At 42.4% G+C, this 21,215-nt stretch overlaps 1 protein-coding gene across 1 annotated transcript in view; it reads left to right on the top strand.

Annotated features, from left to right (window-relative positions):
• USPL1 (ubiquitin specific peptidase like 1) overlaps positions 1 to 20,829 on the top strand; it is a 38,048-nt gene extending 17,219 nt beyond the window's left edge. Inside the window, exons 6-9 of the mRNA XM_055140582.1 lie at positions 3,247 to 3,376; positions 9,853 to 9,978; positions 14,345 to 14,502; positions 17,662 to 20,829. Coding sequence (XP_054996557.1) covers positions 3,247 to 3,376; positions 9,853 to 9,978; positions 14,345 to 14,502; positions 17,662 to 19,511 — 2,264 coding nt within the window. The 3' untranslated portion in view covers positions 19,512 to 20,829. The remainder of the gene's footprint in view (positions 1 to 3,246; positions 3,377 to 9,852; positions 9,979 to 14,344; positions 14,503 to 17,661) is intronic.
• Positions 20,830 to 21,215: the final 386 nt, after the last annotated feature.

The following is a 21,215-nucleotide window of genomic DNA, read 5'->3' as shown; positions in this document are numbered from 1 at the left end:
AGCTCTCACCACGTGGATATTGCTGCCGCCGCCATTTTCCGTGCAGAAAAACAGGGTGGAGAGGAAAAATCCATCCCCGGGCAGCGCAGAGTTGTAGCCCAGCTCACAGTCCTAGTGCATTGCTGTAAGAAGCCGCTCTGGGTGCCAAAATGGGTTAGAAGACCTCTGGAATCAAAGTCTTTAGGAGCAGAGGGTCCCATTACCACACTTTAAAACTTAAAAACAGAAGTTACCTATTGCCCTAAAAAATTTTGGTCCTCAGGTTATGGGGAGCCATTAATGCTTAACCACTGATCTGTGGTTGGGAGAATATTCATGTCAGAAGCCACATCTCAGTAGGTCACTGGAGAATAGATTGGAGGAATCCCATGTTGGTCTCTTTTGTCAATATCCGCTCCCTCCTGGAGTAACCCAAAATGTTTTGCTTAGAATCCCTGTTTTGGTTCCAGATCAAGTTCAAGAATGGCTTTCTCCACCAGTCTGAGTCACCCCACTTCTCACTCCAGATAATTAAATGTGGAATTTGGCTGTATTGTTCTCCACTACCACCTTCTGGTTTCAGGGTAATAATGAAGAGGTTCTTAAGTTGTTATTTTGTGAAGGGATAGCAGTTGAACGAGCATAAAAGTCAAAAATTAAACAGAGTCCCTCTGCTGTTTGTGTTTTTACTACTCATTCAGCAGTGCCATGTTAGAATTTAAAATCTGACTGACATCTAATGTGAGCTACATATATCACTTTAAAAATCTTACAGTGCATTTCCTGAGTGCAGAGCCAGGACTGAACCAAAAAAGCAAAAAAAATAAAAATCTTACAGTGCATGGGGCTGGAACTATGATAGCACAGTGAGTGGGGCATTTGCCTTGCACGCAGCCACCCCAGGTTCTATTCCCAGCATCCTTCTGGTTCCCCCAGCACTGCCAGGAGTGATTCCTGAGTGCAGAGCCAGAGTAACCCCTGTGCATCGCTGGATGTGACCCAAAAAGAAGAAGAAAAAATCTTACAGTGCATGCATTGTAATTCTGAATATTAACTATTTTTAACTGTATTTAAAAATATTAAAAAGAGGTAGAATCTCTTGACCCTTAATGGTGGTTTAACAGTCTTGTTATTTTTAAAAAGCACATTATCAACTACCCTCTTCGCCCTTTCTCCAAAATAAAAGAAATAAAACATTTTCTTAGTGGGGGATATATGGCAGAAGTGTTCAGAGCCTGTGTCTAAGCACATTGGAGGCCTGAAGTTTGATCCCTGGCCCCTAAACTGCCATGGTGACCCTCATGGATGTTGAACAGTACATGGGCAAGCCATGCTCCCCACCCAGTACCCTGGCACCCCTCCCCATGCAACCCATTAAAATGAAGACTATTAGAAATAAAACTGAAGGCCCTCAGTCTGCTCTTTAAAGTCTGTCATTCTTTCCCCACCACAGCAGTTACTGTCTTCTGTTGGATGTTCTTTAGTATCTTTATTCCTATTTTTTATTATTAAGTTTCTGGTCTACTTAGTTATGTTAGAGTAGTGTTTAGTCTTTGAGTATAGTTAATCAGTTGACAATAGACCGACCATTCGACGCCCAGAATATAGCTGAGGGGTTAAGGTGTTCAGTTTGCACTGGGCTGACCCCAAATCACCCCTGGTAATACCTGGTTCCCAGAGCACTACCTGGTGTGACTCCTGAGCACTGAGCCAGGAATAGTCCCAGAGTACCCCCAAGTGTGGCCCCCCAAAACCTGAAAATAAAGACCATCCAGTAAAACAGCTTCAAGTCATAGTCCTCCTTTTTTGCTTTCTTCCACTGCTGAAGAGTGTGTGAGGTAGATAAGTGGGACCTGAAAAGAGTTTTATAAGTGGCTTCTCATGGAGAGGAGGTTGGGTCCCTGCTAAACATGAGAGGCAGAGCTGTAAGACTTAGGAAGAAAATAGTAGGAGAACATTCTGTTGCTCAGAGTGGGAAGGATTTGTTTTTTAAAGATTGATGATTAGGAGTACATTAAAACTTTAAAACTAGTGGGCAAAGATGTAGCAGAATTTAGGACCTGGGTGTAGCCAGTTGGTAGAATGTATTCTCATGATCCCCAGCATCAGAATAAATAAAGAATAATGTCCAGAATATCTTACAAAGAACTTTAAGGCATCAGTTAAAAAAGAAAACAATGGCCTGGTTTAAAAAATTAGCCAAAGGCGAGCTGGAGAAATAGTACAGCAGGTTTTAGGGTATTTACCTTGCACACTGCTGACCGTGACTTGATCCTCAGCACCCCATATGGTCCCCCAAACCCTCCAAGGGTGATCCCTAGTGTAGAGTCAGGAGTAAGCCCTGGGCAAGACACCCCACTCCCCCCAAAGACGAAATTGGCCAGTGGCCAGTTAACAGATGTGCTTCAATTGAATTGCTAGGCAACAAAGAGTTGGTGAAAGGTATCATTCTTGGCAAATGAAAGTGCAGAAAATAGGGAAATTAGATCATTGGGTTGGAGTCACTAAGGGTGGCGAGTTGGGTTTAAGGTACTAGGGGAAAAGGAACCACTTTAGTAATTGAAACAGGAAGTTAGGGAAATTAAAATTATGCACTGGTATTACATGTTCTCTAGTAAGTAGCATACTTTGTACTTAATTTCCATGAAAATTCGTAATCAAAATAAAAGTAAGATTAATTTGAAGCTACATAAATTGCCTAGAATTATTTGTAATCATATAACTTAACTGTGTTTTTGGAGCTATATCATGGTATTTTGTTTTACTGTGAACTACATAAAGATACTATGTTGACATTACAAAATGTGAATTTTTGAATTAATAGCAATAGAGTAGGCATTCAAAGGTTGATAGCTAGTTGTAAGCTTTATTATAGTAAACACTTTATTTGTATGGTGTTGCACATATTTATTTAGGGCAGGGATTGTGCTGGTGGTGTGCAGGGCTGACTCCTGGCTCTGCTTTGAGGTCACTTCTATAGTGCTTGGGGAACCACATGCTGGGATTGAACCCAGGTTGGCTGCATACAAGGCAAGTGCCCTACCCACTGTATAGTTTCTCCAGCCCCAATCATGAAATCTTCATGACAGTTTTGGAAGTGTGTGTTAAAAGTTGAACCTGTCCCTTGTCCGACTATCATTAACTCACTGCTCTAAGTGTATGTGCAACCTACGTATGTTCATACTGTGAATATAGTGGGGATGGTTGTAACATAGTTGTACTTTTTCAGTAAACTATGAGCACTAATTGCCCCTTTTCTCTTTGAAGGTGATATGGAAAGCCCAGTATTTGCATTTCCTCTGCTCTTAAAAATGGAGCCTGAAGTGGAAAACCTCTTCAAGTATTCTTTTTCTTGGAACTTTGAATGTTCACAATGTGGCCACAAGTATCAAAACAGGTTGGTTTTTCTGTTGTTAAAGCAGATTGTTTCTGTCAAAGATGATTTTGAATAATCAGATTTGAATGAAAGTTCTTGTCGTGGTAGCAGCACACTCTCTAGTTTACTCTTGATAAAAATCTCCCACCCTGTCACCATTATGCATTAAAGGAAAAAATGTGCTTGAAGCTGCATTTTGCTCACTTTCTTTAAACTAGAAGAGTTAAAAACCCATTGTCTGATAGAAAACTAGTAGGTGTTTTCTTCAGTTCTTCAGTGGAAAGCTTGGGGTGTTGGGAACAGTTGCACATTTCTCGCCACTCATCTATGTTCACTAAGAATATCTCTGAATTCCTTGAAAGGGCTTGTTTTATTTACTCCTGTGTCAAAACCAGGGCTTCTGTTTGTTATGTTTTTAATTATGAAACTGACCTTTGATTCCTGAAGTTCGGCAGAATTTCTTAGAGGTAACTTAATGCTTTCCCATTCCTTCCCTTAGTCTCATGAAAAACCAGCCACATCCAGAATCCTCCTACATGTGAGCTGTCCCAGCCACGCCTTCCACTTCCCTGTTCATCTAGGTGAGGATTAGATGGGTCATAATTGATAGGCATGACCCTGAATTTGGTTCTTTGGAGAAGTTGAAGGTGGCTACAGTTTCTGTACACCTACAGTATAATGAAGGGAATTAGGTTTTGGTTTTTGGGTCCCTGTCAAACACTTCCCCCCCCCCCCACACACACACTCCCATTTTTCTTTAGGCACTATGATTTCCAATATTGCTGCGAATGATAAGTTTCAGGCTTGCAATGTTCCAGCCCAGGCACCACCAGTAATCCCTCCAGCGTCCTAGGTCTTCTCGACCTCATCTCTTCTCCTTAGCAGGCCACCCCATTTGTTCTGATAATTATAGTTGGGGTCACATGCTTACAGAAGTGTTGGCACTCAGGATTTTGATAGACAACGGTTAGCTTATGCCTCACCTTCAAAGTGTCCAAGACCTGTTACTGAGTCTTTATGTCACTTCCAGTCTCCCACATCATCCCCCTCCTCCACCCCTCCAATTCTTGGTATCTCTGTTCTATTCGTCTCTGTCCAGGCACAGGGGTTTTGGTTTTTCATTGGTTTGCTTGTCTTTCCTTATTGTTCAATACTTTTTAATCCATTGTCTTCTTACTGTATATCCCACAAATGATTATTAGCTATTTTTCACTTCTAAGTTACTGTAGTATGATACCCTCATTCCATCCACATTGCCACTAACCATATGATTTGATCTTCTGGCTATATAGTATTCCACTGTTTACATATATGTACACATACACATACACACACACACCTACCCCAGTTCTTTAGTATAAATATCCATTGATCTGTTGTTGGGCTTTGGGTTGTTTCTGTATTCAGACTATTGCACACGGGTCTAGATACCAAAAATTGGGATTGGTACGTTATTTGGAAACTGTTTTATTTCCAAACATTCCAACAGTGAATGAGGATTTCACTTCACTATATCCTCATTAACGCTGACTGTATCCAGTCCTTTAGAAATAAGCCATTCTTAAAGCAAGAGAAAAATGCATGTCATGCAGTTAGGGTACTTGCCTGCATCCTACCTGGATTCAATTCCTGGAACCCTGTATAGCCCCAAAGAAGGATCCCTGAGCACAGAACCAGTAGTAAGCTTTGAGCAGTAATCCTTGAGCATCAACAGTTACAACCCAGAAATTAAAGAAAAAAAGAGAAAAAAGCTCATTTTCATTCTACTAATTTGCATCTCATTAATACCAAGTGGACAGTGAACATTTTACTTTTTTTTTTTTTTTGCTTTTTGGGTCACACCTGGCGGTGCACAGGGGTTACTCCTGGCTCTGCACTCAGGAATCACTCCCTGGCGGTGCTCAGGGGACCATATGGGATGCTGGGAATCGAACCCGGGTCGGCCACGTGCAAGGCAAACGCCCTATCCGCTGTGCTATCGCTCCAGCCCCAACATTTTACTTTTTCTTATACTCTACTGGTTGTTCGTATGTCATCCTTGTTGAAGTGTCTACTCATCTCAGCTTTTTTTTTTTTTTTTGGCTTTTTGGGTTACACCTGGCTCTGCACTCAGGAATCACCCCTGGCGATGCTCAGAGGACCATATGGGATGCTGGGAATCGAACTCGGGTCAGCCGCGTGCAAGGCAAATGCCTACCCGCTGTATTGCTTCAGCCCCATCATCTCAGCCTTTTTGGGTGGGGTTACTATTAGTATTTTTGTTTCTGAGCTGTGTGCATGCTTTATATATTTTGAATATATATTGTATATTAGCCCTTAATGTATGTGTGCATGTGTTTTCTCTCATTTAGTAGGATGTCTTTGGTTTTAGCCCGAGTTCCTGTTGTCAAGTAAAAACTTAATTTGTTACACGTTGAATTTGTCCATTTGTATATCTCTGGTTTTATTTCAGCCAGTGGAATCAAATTATGAACAATGTCTCAGAGGTCCCTGTCCTGAAGCATTCTGCCTACATTTTTCCTCAGTGTATTTTATGGGCTCTGGTCTGATCTCCAGGTCTTTCCTCCACTTTGAATTAACATTTGTGTAAGGCATATCCTCCCTCCTCTCCCTTGAGATTGAAGAACCACCATCTGTTGAGGTTTTCCTTGCTCCACTTCATGCACTAAGCTCCTTTGTCATAGATAAACTGTCTGTAAATCTGAAAGTTTATTTTTGGGTGCTCAGTTCTGTTCTATTGGTCTGAGAATCTGTGTTTTTTCTATGGCCAAACCATTTAGATCTCTTGCTTTATAGTACAATTTTAAATCAGAAATTGCAGTATCTCCTGTTGTCTTTTTTCTCTAAATAGCTTTGGCTGGTTAGGGAGTTTTATGATTTCAAGCAAGTTGTTTGTTCTGAGAGAGATAGTACAGCAGGTAAGGTAGCTCCCCTCCTGGTTCCTTGATCATCATCAGGCATGATGCTTAAAAACAAACAAAAAAGTTAAGAGCTAAGGAGAGAAAGTCCTCATCAGAAATGATAAACCTCCCTTAAAATCTGTATGTGAGAGTGTTGGCTGGCAGTTGGAAAATTAGCAACCTGGCTTTCTCATTCCTTCAGGTAACGACAATGAAGATAATCCTTTGCCCTTTTTTCCTCATACTCACTAACTAGACATTAGGAAGTCTGGAGTTATTAGATGCAATAAATATGAGAGGGAAATATCACTTGGAGATTCATGATCTACATGGGTGTCGTTTTGGGTGTTTTTGTTTTAAGAAATTTGAGCCTCCCAGCCGCTGCGAGCGCGCCCCCCCATGGTTGTGAAGACCCGTCATGGTGTCTGTGCTGCCTGCCACCTTGAAGCTGCCCCGGTGTTAGTTACTCAGGGACTCAATTAAGGAGAGTCACATCTGAGCTTTTAAAAAATCTAGGGAATTCACCAGCAGAACTAGCGAATATTTCCTTTGTAGCAGTTAACTTGAAAGTACTAGAACAGAGTAAGCACTAGTGTCTCACTTTCAGTGCACGTTCAGCGTGCTGGTGATTAGAAGAGTATAAGGGTGAAAATACCTGCTTCCAAGTCTGTCGTCATTGCTACTTGTAGACGCTCTGATCATTCTTCATCTGCCAGGGAGGGAACTGGACCTAGAAGACTGAAACCGGACACCAGACTACACCAGGGAGTGGCCAAAGCCCCGGTTCAGACTTAGATTTTTGGCCGCTAAGACTTGCTCACTACAGTATATTCCCACAGAATTGCCACCTGGACTTTGAATAATATAAACAAGCTTGATGGTTAAAATCTGTTTAATTAGAGGTTTTCAAAAATCAGCATCTTGGTCTCACCACTTTTCAGTTAGTATCATGTGCTAGGAACTGAAGAGAAATAATCTGTATGCTGGCCAAGTTAAAACTTCACAAAGGAAGATGGCATACATAGACACACTAGAGGGCTGCTGACTAGGGTATTGGTTTGTTGGGTGTGTTAAGCTGCTTTGATTTTGATGTGGGAAGTGTCTCTTAGAGGTGTGTGGGAAGGACAGTGCTCCCTGGAAAGAGACCCCCCCCTAGGCACTTGATGCAGGCTTTTCCAAAAATTTTTTTTAAAAAATTGGGGCCGGAGCGATAGCACAGCGGGTAGGGCGTTTGCCTTGCATGCGGCCGACCCGGGTTCGATTCCCGGCATCCCATATGGTCCCCCAAGCACTGCCAGGAGTAATTCCTGAGTGCAAAGCCAGGAGTAACCCCTGAGCATTGCTGGGTGTGACCCAAAAAGCACAAAAAAAAAAAAATTATTTTGTTCTAAAAATTCAAGTTACAGGGGGCTGGAGCAATAGTCCAACAGGTAGGGCATTTGCCTTGCACACAGCTAACCCACAAACCCACATCCCATCCCTGGTATCCCATATTGTCCCCCAAGCACTGCCAGGAGTAATTCCTGAGTGCAGAACCAGGAGTAACCCGAGTATTGCTGGGTGTGACCCAAAAAGTAAAATAATAATAATAAAATTTAAAAAAAAATTTAAATTAGAGCTAGAACCAGAACAATAGCTCACGGTTAAGTGCACAGTGTGCCTTGAATGCAGGCAAGCCAAGTCTGATCCCTGATACTGCACTGTCCTCAGTACTGCTGGGAGCAGCCCTCAGCAGCACTGTGTGTAGCTACCCTCTCTGCTCCAGGGAAAGGGGATACATGAAAATAAAGTGGCATTTTGTTAAATACATTTTAATTTGTTTTGTTTTGGGGCCACACCCAGCAGTGCTCAAGGCTTACTCCTGGCATCATACCCTTATTCAGGAATCACTCCTGGCAGGCTCGGGACTATATGGATCGCCGGGAATTTAACCTGGATTGACTGCAAGGCCAGCAAACACCCTAGCCACTGTCCTATTAAATACGTTCTAGTATGTCACAGCTCTGTATTCTGACTGACGAGTAACCAGCAGGCTCCTTTTTATCTGTGCAACTGTTCTCAGCATTCGTATAGGAGGATGTTTGGTGATGGGGTGGAGTCTGTTCCTGGCTCTGTGTTCTGGGGTCATTCTTGGTGATGCTCAGTTTGATTTATGTCGTGCCATAAATCAGATTGGCTACTCGCAAAGCAAGTGCCTTAATCCCTGCACGCTCGCTCTCTCTTCCTCTATCTCCCTCTCTCCCCCACCCTATCTCTCTCACCGTCTTCTCCCCCTCTCTCTCCCTTTCCCCTTCCCTCTTGTCCTCTCGCCCTGCCAGTTTTAGATTTTACTTGAATAGAACATGGTCTTTGGAGTCTCAACTTCCTGTATTCAGATCACCATGTAAATTTGCCATCTGATGCAGTCTCTGTGTTCACCTTTTTACCTCTGCAGTGGGGATGAAAATAGTCCCTACCGCAGGGGGCATTTGGAAGACACATATTTGGCCTAAAAGACTGAGTATTATACGGGCAGTAGAGCTTATTTGCCAAGATAAAAAAAATTCTCTTACATAAATACACAGGAGCTTTTACTTAGCCATTATCTGTGAGATCCTAGAGTCGGGAATGCACTTGTTGATGCCTTAATGCTGCTTTGCGTTTCACACACCATCCCTGAGAATCTATTTTTAACAACCAGTGTTTGCTCTCACTTGCATCTTGCCACTTATCAATATTTGTTATTTGGAAAAGAAACTACTGTCTCTTAGGTAATAAGTGTTGTTTCAAAGACTGCAGTTGAATTATAGTGTATATCCTGAATGTTTTCTTTTTTTGGTACCTCTTATTCCCAAGTATTGACTAAAATACAAACTAAGAACTTACGTAGCTTGTCACAGCAAAATTCTTTTACTAATAAGAATACAACAGCTACAAGTGTATATATTCCTGATGATACTAGAAATGCTTCCTGTTTTTATGTTCTGTATTTTATAAATAGTTGCTCTGATTGCCAGTAATATAGTGGGATGTGAGGAGTTCCAGTGAGGGACGGAGTACGCTTGTGGCAGAGGTGAAGTCCTGTGAACTGGGCTTTTGGGGACTGTGTGCCTTCTGTGGGGGATTGCTGGCTGCTACACGGAAGGCTGTTATTGGCGTGTAGTCCACAGAGGCTAGCAGTGCTGGTATTCATCCCACTGTGTCCACGGTAGTGAGCTGCCAGCCCCAAAGACCCATGATCTTTCCTTTGAGAACCCTGCCTTGAATGTCTCCTGCACCCCCTGGTTGAGTCTGAGCTGTAGAAGCTCTGAAATCTGGGGTGTGACCCCAGAATGGGGCAGGGCAGACATGGGTGCTTCTCATGATGCAGCCCGCCTGCCTATATTGTCTGGCCCACAAGTGATGTTGTGAAGATCCAAATGGCTCGTGGCACAGGAAGTTCCCTCCTCTGTAGCTTGCCTTTTGTGATTAGGGAAGAATACTGTCAAATTAGTCTGTTACGTGATTGAGGGAATTGGAAAGACTGAATAACCAGCAAGGCAAGTTTTTTTGACATTGATTTAAATTAATATAAATGAATTGAATTTTAAGTTATGTCTTTTTTTTTTTTTAATCTAGGTGTACGAAGAATCTGGTCACCTTTACAAATGTCATCCCCAAGTGGCACCCACTTAATGCTGTCCACTTTGGTCCATGTAACAACTGCAGCAGTAAGCCACAAATAAGAAAAATGGTATTGGAAAAGTGAGTTTAAACGGCCGTATTAACTTTAGAACAACACAGTGGTTCTTAACATTGTTTTCAATGCTGAATTGAAAGTGATACCTACAACCTGCTTTTGAGAAGATTGAGTTGATTGATATTTATGCTGTGCCTCTCTATCAGGAACTCCCACACGGGGCATCCTTGAGGAGCTGGCTTTGGAGGTCATCTCCCCTCCGTACTTGTGTCTTACCTTCCTTTGCCTCTTCCTTTCAGGATAGGAAACTCCCATTTTCTCTGTCAGGTGCCCGGAGTCACCGGAATCCTCGAATTTCCTTAAGCCCATTTGAAGAAGCAAAATGATTCAGAAAGAGTTCAACAGGGTTTTATGTCTGAATCTCCATCTTTTCTCAAATCTTTGCTTGCTAATCTCTCTCCATGTAAATTTCCTTAGTGGGTTGCTCATACCCTGTATTGTTTGAACACCTTATTTATTTAAACATCAGTTTTAACAATGTCTCTGTACAAAGGGTGGGGAGCAGTAAGAAGAGAACTAAGTCATTCAGTGCTTATAGAGTTTATTAAAACGTGCACAGGGGCTGGAGGGTGCAGGGATGAAGGCACCTTGTTTGCAGCATGGCTACAAGCTTGGCTTGAGTCCCCAGCACCGTATATGGGCCCCTGAACAAGCCAGGAGTGACCGCTGGGTGTGTCCAAAACAGCAACAATAAAATGTTGCATACAGGAGCAGGGACACTCCCTGTGTAGTTTGCCATAGTGCTGGGGCTTAGTGGGCCACCGTTGATGGGTCTCCAGGGCTATACTGAGGAAGTCATGAGGTGCTAGGTATTGGTTCCTCTGTGCACAGTCCACTTTGAAACTGCCTTCCTTAATGTGTGTGCTCTGTACATGAATCTGATTTCTCTTTGGACTGCACCCACCAGCACTCAGACTTTCTGGCTTGGCATGGAGGTCACTCCAGCAGAGCTCAAGAAACCATCTGATGCTGAGGATCAAGCCCAGACCACCCAAGTGCAACTCTTCAAGTGATAACTCTGGCCCCTTGAGACTTAATTTTGGCTTTGGGGCTATATACATCCAGCAGTTTTGTCAGGCTATTCCTGCCTCTGTGCGTGGAGGTCCCTAGGTGGTGTTGGGGATTGAACATGTGTGAAGCAAGTGCTCTGCCCATTGAGCTGTTTCTCCCACACCCAGCAATGCTCAGAGCTTACTCCTGGCAGTATTCAGGGACCATAATGGGGTACCATGGGGTGAACCCAGGTTGGCTGTGTAAGCCAAATGCCTTACTCTGTCTTTCCAGCTCCTTGTGTTTTGGGTTTTTTTAAAAATCATGTATGCATTTCCATATAAAATTTTGGCTGGAATCTGATATATATAGTGGCTTAGTTTAAAATCTTCACTGTTATATAAAATTTCTTTGTTATAAGATCTTTGAATTTCTTCAAAAGAACAGTTCATAAATAGTTGTTAAACGATTGTGTTTTTCTGGGGCTGGGGTGATAGTACAGCAGGTAGGGCATTTGCCTTGCACGTGGCCAACCTGGGTTCAATTCCCAGCATCCCATATGGTCCCCCGAGCACCGCCAGGAGTAATTCCTGAATGCAAAGCCAGGAGTAACCCCTGTGCATCACCAGGTGTGACCCAAAAAGGGGGTGGGGGGAAATTGTATTTTTCTGACATTAATATGAACCAATCTAATTATAAGATTTTACTCCATTAAGTTTTCGTCCGTTCAAAATAGTTTAGTAATAGATCTGGAATGTAATGAAGTTTAAAAATCACATTTGCAGGTTTGTCTCAGCATACATTATATAAGTTCAGAAGTACACATACACTTAATTTTTTCATATGATTTTTGTGGGGGTGGGACGCCACACTTGGCTGCCTCAGGCAAGAGATGACTTAGTCCTGGCTCTGCCTCAGAGAATCACTCCTGTGTGGCATCTAGGAGACCCATCTGGGATGCTGGGGGGTGTCAAACCTGAGTCAGCCATGTGCAAGGCAAGCACCCTACTCACTGTAATATTGCTCTGACCCTAAATATGAGAATTTTTATATTGGGTGATAAAAATGGAGAACTAGCTCAAGATACTGATTGTTCTCTCTTGTTTGTCCCCTCCCCTTCATTACTAGCTGTGATCCTGCGCTGTGGTGCTTCCGCATGTGTTTGCTTGGTGGTGGTGATCACACATTTGCGTGTGGCACTAGGAATTCCAGAGGCCTGTGCCTCCAGAGTTGCTTTGAGGGCTCAGGCCCCTGTCCTTATGCCAGGCATGTGCTCATGAGTCTGTCCTTTGTGTGGCTGTCACTCAGTGTTCCCCTGTGCTTGCTTTTTCTCTTACCTGTTTGCCTTCATCTTCCAACCTGTTTGCTTTCATCTTCCCAAGGATGGGTGTGAATAGTAGGAGCTCGACCCTGTCACCTGTTGATGCTGGCATGTACCACCAATGGCTCACACTTGACTGTGATTTAATTAAAATAAGTGGCACTGCTGCCACCAGCGTGCTAAGCATTGAGTGCAAATGTAGGTTGAATTCACTGGTGAATCCTTGAGGTACCATGGTGTCAGGTGCTGTAATTCTACTTTTCCAGTTTTCTTATGATTGAGGCAGATTGTGATTTGCTTTCTCCTTGGCTCTGAGAGCCCTCTCTTGCCAGACTAAGGCTAAATTGTCTCATGCAGGGCTGAAAGGGAAGGTGACATCACCAGGTGTCACCCCAAAACCAAAAAATAAATAATTAGCAAGCATTGTGAGCAGTTTCGTAGACCTTTTTTGTTATAGATACTTAAGGTTTGAAGTCTTGATTCTTCTCTAACAGAATGACTGACAAGAGGATAATTTACAAATTATCCTCCTGTCAGTCTGAAGACTGCATTTTGGACATTGATTCAAGTTCATTTCAGCTGAGTGAATTTTGATTAGTAAGGTTTGACAGCTGTTTAAATATTGAGAAAGAAAGAGTCAACATTTTTCTTAACTCCCGAGAGTTTTGTTTCATTTAGCTATTTGAGGCCCATCTTTGTACTGAGTTTCTGGCTTGATGTGTTACTGTAACCGTCAAATATGTTTTGATAATTATTGGTCTTGAAGCTTCTAAGAAATCAACCAGTATATTCTGTTTTCTGCACAACTTATGACAAATCATACTTTCTCTAAGTCGGAATTTTATTTATTTTTTTATTTTTATTTTTTTTATTTTATTTTTTTAAATTTTATTTTATTAAATCACCGTGTGGAAGATTACAGTGCTTTCGGGCTTAGGTCTCAGTCAGTTATACAATGCTGAAACAACCATCCCTTCACCAGTGCCCATATACCACCACCAAAAAAAAAAAAAAAAAAACCCACACAGTACACCTCCCATCCTGCCCCCCCACCCCCTACCTTGTAACTGATAAGTTTCATTTTACATTCTGTTTACTTTGGTTACATTCAATATTTCAACACAAACCTCACTATTGTTGTTAGGAGTACCCCACTAGATTCAGACCTACTGTGAAGACAAATAAGGTCTTCACAACCGTCAAATATGCGGCCGCGCGGTTTTGAATTTCTGTACTTTAACAAGTCCAGGGAGATTTCTTCCAGATATTAGATAATTGCAGCCTTGAAAACCCAATCTGTGGTCGTCTTAATATGGCGGCCACCGCGCCCTTCATCCCCGGAGAGAAAGAGGCAAGAGAGAGAAATACCTTTTCCCTCCTGGGCGGGCACGGGGCCGAGGCTTGGTTCTCAGGCTGGAGACATTCTGCGAGGAGTTGCTCACACCGAAAGAGGTTTTGCTGGGTCTGGATTCACGCTTGTACAGCTGCGGAGAGGCCGCACATGCGTGCGGCCCCCGGGATCACATCTCGGCGGTTCTAAGTCGGAATTTTAATATGATGGCCCTCACTATATCCTGAGAACACCTAGTAGACCAAATTAGTGCTTGTTTAAAAATGTATTTGAATATTTTAGCTTTCCTGCTTTGTTTCACATTCCTCCCCCTCACCCAAGAAAGGCAGTCCATTGAAGTAATGGGTGTCCAAGAGGATCTCAGGTCTGGAGTTCTTGCATTGATTTGCTAAGTAGTTAACCAAGAGATCTTCTTTAGGGCTAAGCAGCGTTGCAGTGTACAGAGCAATTTTTTGTGCAATGGTCTGTGTGAGGGCCTCACTGCATGATTTCCAGCTGTCAGTGATTCTGTTCCGCGAGGGGCTTGCTCTTACATCCTCCTTAGAGTTGTTCCCGATTTGAACAAAGGGACACATCGGGAGGTCCTCCAGGAGGGTCTGCGCAGCTAGCCTTGAGTGTCAGGTGGCACTCTTGACTTCAGACCATCTTTTGTAAGACCAGGCATGTGGCATGAAATGTATTTGACTTCTCTTGCCCTTCTCCTCCCCAGTCTGTCTTCCATATTCATGCTGCACTTTGTGGAGGGCTTGCCGCAGAATGACTTGCAGTGCTACTCGTTTCATTTTGAAGGCTGTCTTTATCAGATCACTGCCGTGATTCAGTACCAAGCAAATAATCACTTCATAACATGGATTTTAGGTGCTGATGGTAAGTGCTTACATGTTTTTTCTTTCGCAATACGAGTGACTAGACACTAGGTTTTTGTTGTTGTTATTGTTGTTGTTGTTGTTGTATTCCAGACAAACTTGGGCTTAGCCTTGACTTTTTCTCCTTATCTTTTTATTCTAGCAAATAATGAGATCAGATACGACTGCTGTTTCAGTTTACTTTTTTCCACCACTCAGCATCTGTACTTTTATTTTTTTTGTTGTTCTTATATAATTAATGTGTTCTGTATGATCAACATGTTCAGTATAGAAAAATGAGGGGTCCCAATTTTAAATGTTCAGATAACTGCTTTATATATAGTTTTGTTTTATTTGGTGCCCACACCCAGCAGTTTCAGGGCTTACTCCTGCCTCTGTGTTCAGGGATCACTCCCTGCACACCTTAGAGACCGTTTGGGGTGTGGGAGGTTGAACATGGTCTGCAGCATGCCAGGCAAGCACGCCCCCTGTTTTGTTCTCATTCCAGCCCCAGGTAACTACTCTTACAAATAGGCCCAAAGAGAGTCCAGGAGTTAAGCCCCATGGCTTGCATGTGGCAAGACCCAGTTTTTGTTTGGGGGCCACACCCACAGTGGCTTGGCCTTCTGGCTGTGCACTCAGGGATAACTCCAAGGAGGCTTGGCGACCATATGTGGTGCTGGGGATCCACATGCAGGGCAAGCCAGACACCCCTCTGCACTGCCCCCCCCCCCCCCCCAATGTACTATCATTCCAGCCCGCATGTTGGCATTCTTAGTGGAGGGGGAAATAGCAAAAATAAAGGTTTTCTTTTTGGAGTGGAATGACAACACAGCAGGTAGGGCATTTGCCTTGCACATGGCTGACTTGGGTTTGATTGCTCCACCCCTCTCAGAGAGCCCAGCAAGCTACTGAGAGTATCCCGCCCGTATGGCAGAGCCTGGCAAGCTACCCATGGCGTATTCGATATGCCAGAAACAGTAACAAGTCTCACAATGGAGACGTTACTGGTGCCCGCTCGAGCAAATCAGTGAACAGCGGGATGACAGTGCTACAGTGCTAGTTTGTAATAGTAAGAAAAAAATACTTCTGTTTAAAGACCATTAGACAATGCAGACTGAAATCTTTTCTCATTGTGAGGTAGAGACTATTTAAATATTTGAAGTGCCACGTTTGCTAAGAGCGTGAGTCGGGGCAAAGCATCTCTATGTACTCTTTAATTTGACTGTATTCCCCACCCCCAAGCTGGTATTGTTTGTTACTGAGTTTATTTTTCTCAGAATGTTTACTTTGTCAAAGACATAACCTGTCTTTTTATCATATTATCTCAGTTGACAGGAATTCCATTTGATTTCTCCCCCTTTATTTTCTGTTTAGTCACCTCTCATAATTAATATTTTTCTCCTGGGGATGGTTTGGATGGCTACACAGTGTATACGAAAAATATTTTGCATATTCAAATTCATAGATAGGATAATACTTTTAAGTTTTATTATACTTCAGAATTTGAGGGAAAATGGTTCTCAGAAACTTAAATGAAACTGAAAAACCATCTTATTTTTGTTTTCTTTTGCACTCAAGTGAATGAAATATTCTCTTCAGCCAGGGCCTGGTTCCACCAACTCTGACAGCATTATTTTAAAAGAATCATAGATTATTATAAAAATGAGGCTTTACCTTAAGTCAGTGAGTCAGCCTCTGATTGATTGGGCTTAAATATCAGTTGGTTCTGATGTTCATACATGATAGAGAATCTCTGTTAGAGGCAAAGGAAAGATTCTCAGAGTTTTAGTGGGTATAGAATAACAACTTGCGGGCTCAAGTTGTGTGTAAAGAAGGTGTCTCCACAGAAACCACCTAATAAATGGTTTTGTTCTGAGTGTTACTGAGTACAAGGGGCAGGATGATCACTTTGCTTCTCATTCTCACTTGACAAATGAGAAAACAACCTCAGAAATAAGCATCAAAATTAATTGGTATTTGAGGTAGAGAATTTCATTAATCTTGGAAATTCATACATACTGAACAACTTCCTACATTGTCAGATGGTGTTGGATACATTAGTAGGGTGTGAGATGCTGTAGTCTACATTAGATATTATAGTCTAATTCCAAAAGTTATATTTATTTTTGTCCTGATTGAGGGGGCGGGGGGGGGGAAGGGGCAGGTACCCAACGGTGCTTCTGCCTTATTCCTGGCTCTGCTCTCAGGGATCACTCCTGATGGTTTCGGGGACCATATGGGTTGCTGGGGATGGAACCCAGCTTGGCTGTGTGCAAGGCAAGCACCCTACCCGCTGCACTATAATAGTTGTGATTTTTTCTTAAATTTATTTTATTGAGTCACCATGTGGAAAGTTACAAAGTTCTCAGGCTTATGCCTCAGTTATGCAATGCTCAAACACCCGTCCTTTCACCAGTGCCCATATTCCACCACCAAAAAAAAAAAACCAGTATACCTCCCACCCCCCCAACCCCTCCCCGCATAACTGATAAATTTCACTTCCTTTTCTCTTTACCTTGATTACATTCCATATTTCAACACAAAACTCACTATTGTTGGAGTTTCAACACAGAACTCACTATTCTTGTTGGAATTTATCCCCCAAGAATACGGCCCTGTTGACAGGGAAACATTTGATAATTAGTTTTTCACTGATGAGAATGAAGAGATATAAAGTCGCGAGGCCACAGTGGCGACGCAGTTTAGGATTTCTGTATTTTAGTAATTAAGTCCAGGGAGATTTAAGTTGGAAATTGAATCATTTCCCTTCCTGGAGCATCATGGAGCAAAAGCTTAGTTCACAGTCTGGAGACATGGCTGCAAGCACTTGCTGGGACCCCAAGTCATATAGCTGGCTCTGGATCCTGCTCGTTCAGCAGCAAAGCGGCTGTGCAAAGGCATGGCCACCCGGGTCGAATCTCGACGGAGCTCGAGCCGGCACCGGCCCCGGCCCGAGACTTAATAGTTGTGATTTTTATAGATTTTTTTGAAAAATAGAAAATGACCTCAATTTTTGAATGCTTTGTGTTTTTTAGGGGTTTTGTTTTGAGATCGTTTGTGTTTCAGAATAAAGATTTTGACATCTGGCAGAGCTAAAAAAATATATGGTAATGTTAAGAACCAAAGTCATCAGGTGGTCAGTTTTCATTATCTAAATTCTTCTCTCCCCCTCCCTTAGGAAGTTGGCTGGAATGCGATGACCTAAAGGGGCCTTGTTCTAAGAGGCGTGAAACATTCGAAGTGCCTGCCTCAGAGATCCATATTGCTATTTGGGAAAGAAAAGTCCCCCAAATGACAGATAAGGCTGCTACCTCTCCTCCACGTAAAAAGATTATTGATCAGCCTGCTTTGGGCGGTGAGAGACAAGAATCTGCATCAGTGCATCCTGTGGGTCATACTGCCTCAGCTAAGATAGCCTCAAGCATTCACACCGTGGACATGTCTGTGGCTCCAAAAACTCACTCACAGGATGCAGCTGTAGCTCCTAGTGATACTTCGGTTAATAGTAACATTTTCCTTTTGACACTTGAAGAAATCAAGGCTCACTCTGAAGGTTTCCTACTGGAAAATAGACCTGTAGCAGAAGCCACGGGGGCTGTCAAGCTAGATACTCAGCCGTCATGTGAGTCAGTAAGGCCTTCGGTGTTGGCAGCAGGCAGGGAACCACCCACCCCAGATAATTGTGCAGCTCCAAGCTCTCTACCTCCCATTGTAAATAGCAACATGCAGTCAGTACCGCTCAGTTCCGAGCACATTGCTGGTGCTAGCACGGTGGGGACTGGAAGTGCTGCTGGCCCCATGCAGGGAGTGGAAGCAGTAGAAATGGAGGGATCGGTTGGTCTGGAGAAGCACGCTTCAGTAAAACAGTTCCTTTCACCAAAGACCCAGAGCGTAGAACCAGTACAGAACTCCTCTCCAGGGTCGAACCTGAAGAAGAAAGAGACAGGGGCAGCCTCTCAGACTGTCACAGTCAAATCACTACCAACTCCATCTCCGAAAGAAAATCAGAAGAAGCCGTTTGTGGGCAGCTGGGTCAAAGGCTTACTCAGCAAAGGCGTTTCTTTCATGCCACCTTGTGTCACGGCACATAGTAGGAATGTCGTCACTGACTTGCAGCCTTCCGTTAAGGGGGCATGTAATTTTGGTGGCTTTAAAACTAAAGGCACGAATCAGAAGTCCAGCCGGGCAGCCAGGAAAACTCACAGGGGCACAAGCAAGTCAGCGAGTAGCGTTTCTCACCCTCACACTGATGTTAGCATCAGTGCGGAAGTTTGCAAGAAATCTGGAAACACTTCCTCAGGAACTCAGCTCAACCACAATTCTCATGAAACTAAAAATGGTGTTTCTTGTGAAAATAGTGCTTCTGCAGCAAACCATAGAGACTCAGTTGAGGCTCAAATTCATAAACTTCGTCTAAAACTTCTTAAAAAACTTAAAGCAAAAAAGAAGAAGTTAGCTGCACTTTCGTCTTCCCCCAAAAACGGGACACTTCCGAGTGGAAATTCAGAGCCTGTGCCTCAAGGCTCTCCAAATGAATGTGAATCAATAGAAGACTTACTAAAAGAACTGCAGTATCAGATTGATATGGCCGACAGTAAATCCGCGTGCCCTGACGACTCCAGTGTTTCGCCCTGCAATGGTCAGACTCATGAGGAAATTTTAGCAGAATTGCTTTCTCCTACAACCCTTGTTTCAACGGAGCTCTCAGAAAATGGGGAGGCTGACTTCAGGTATTTAGAAATGGGAGATAATCACATCCCAGCATCAGAAACTAGTGAGTTAAGCACCATTCCCTCAGACACTCCTCTAAGACAGGACCATAATTACTGCAGCCCCAGCAAGAAGAATCAGTGTCGAGTTCAGCTAGACTCACCAGCAAATGATGCCTGTATGAGATCATTGAGCTTGGAGAGTACCCTGAAGACTGATATTTTTGATGAGTTTTTTTCCACTTCAGCATTCGATTCTTTAGCAAATGACACATTAGACTTACCTCATTTTGATGAATATCTGTTTGAAAGTTGTTGAATGCTTTTTATTTCAGTTTAATATTTATTGCTCTTGGAACATTTCCTTGTTTTTAGGTAGTGTTGAAACACTGACTTTGTCATAAACAGAATGTAAGCTGCTGAAGGTCATACTTTGGGTTCTGCCCCAAAAGCATGTGAGCAATTTTATGTCACAGCGATCAGGAATCTGTCTTCCTTGTTGTGTTTTATTTTGTGGATGGAAATGAATGAGAATTTCAAAATGTTAAAAATAAAAACTACTGTCTGGATTCTTGCAAATTGTATATTTGTACATCAGTAGCTACATTTCAGATTTTGGTTATGTCGGTTCAGGAAAAACACGAATTTATAACAAAAGTTAAGCCGCAATATATGGTATGTGAATGCGTGAGTTGCTAATCTGTCTTAGAAAAAAAGCGTAAGCTTATTTCATAGACTGGCAGAATATTATGGAATGTTAACATCCTTCAACTTACCTCATTTTTCTCTTACATAGGATTTTAGGAAACCTTGTTAATAGAGCTTTAATGTTAAATGATCTATAATAGGAGAAAGTAATTTATTTTTGTGTTGAGGTACAAATAAATTACCAATGTATTTGTTTCTGAAAACAAAGTCACCATCTAACAGTTCTGTTTATTTATTTTGGGGGTGCCACAGCCAGCAATACCCAGGGCTCACTCCTGGCTCTGCACTCAGGAATGCTCCATTTGATCCAGGGGACCATATGGAATTCAGGGATCAAACCCTGGCAACCCACTTGCAAGGCAGAGATGCCCTCCTCACTTGCTGTACTATTCTCCGTCCCCTAGAACAAAGCCTGTGCTTATAGTACTATCGTTGTATTGGTTCTATTGCCTATGAAGTACTAAATCATTTAAACTTTTAGCATTCCTGTTAGCAAGATACTTCTACCATATTAATAGCTTGGAGCTAGTAAGTCACTGAACTGAAGTAATTAGAGCTTACAATTATGTAAATCTTTTACCTCTCAGGCCTGATTTCAAGTTACATATCCAGTTCACACCACTGCTCTGGTGGTTTGAATTAGCAGTGGTTACTGTGGGTTGGTGGGGGAGAAAGTGGTACAGTCTTGGAGTTAGTTTACCCTGGATTCAGTACTCAATAACTTGCAAATTTACTCCTTTTTCTCCCCTGTGAGCATTAAAAGTAATGTATGTATGCTTATTAGAGAGAAATGGAAAATACATTAAAGCAAGATTGTGGGTCTTTGTGTTAATAACTCTTGTAAACAGTTTTCTATTTCTACCCTTTTAAAGATAAACCCTGTTTTGTTTCCTTTTGTCATCAAATAAATGTTGATGTTTTTACTTTAATGACCTTTTTCTTTTCAGAGTTTTCAGCATTGTGGGGATATTAGCTGCATAGTATTACATAGTATGATTATACTGGTTTTTCACTGGTCTCCCGCAGTTGTTCTTGATGAATATTTGTGCAGTACCAGTCTTTAATTTTTTGGATTGTAACTGGGGTCACACACATGTGTATGTATCTTGAAAAGTTCTTTATGACTGAGTAGCTTTAATAAACGCACCGATGCTGGGTAGTATGGATGGGGCAGGGCGGGCACAAATGGGTGGTGGTTTTGTTTACATTTCCATGATAACTAATGATTTTTTTTGAATAATTTTGTTGACCAGTTGAATTTCTTTGAGGATTGCTTCTCCTTTTTATTTAAATATTTCTATGTTTCTGCAAGGTG

The sequence above is a fragment of the Sorex araneus genome, chromosome 1 (genome assembly GCF_027595985.1).
Source record: "Sorex araneus isolate mSorAra2 chromosome 1, mSorAra2.pri, whole genome shotgun sequence".
Classification (NCBI taxonomy): domain Eukaryota; kingdom Metazoa; phylum Chordata; class Mammalia; order Eulipotyphla; family Soricidae; genus Sorex; species Sorex araneus.
Note: the sequence above shows the minus strand (reverse complement) of the source record. Positions and strands in the feature narration are given on the sequence as shown.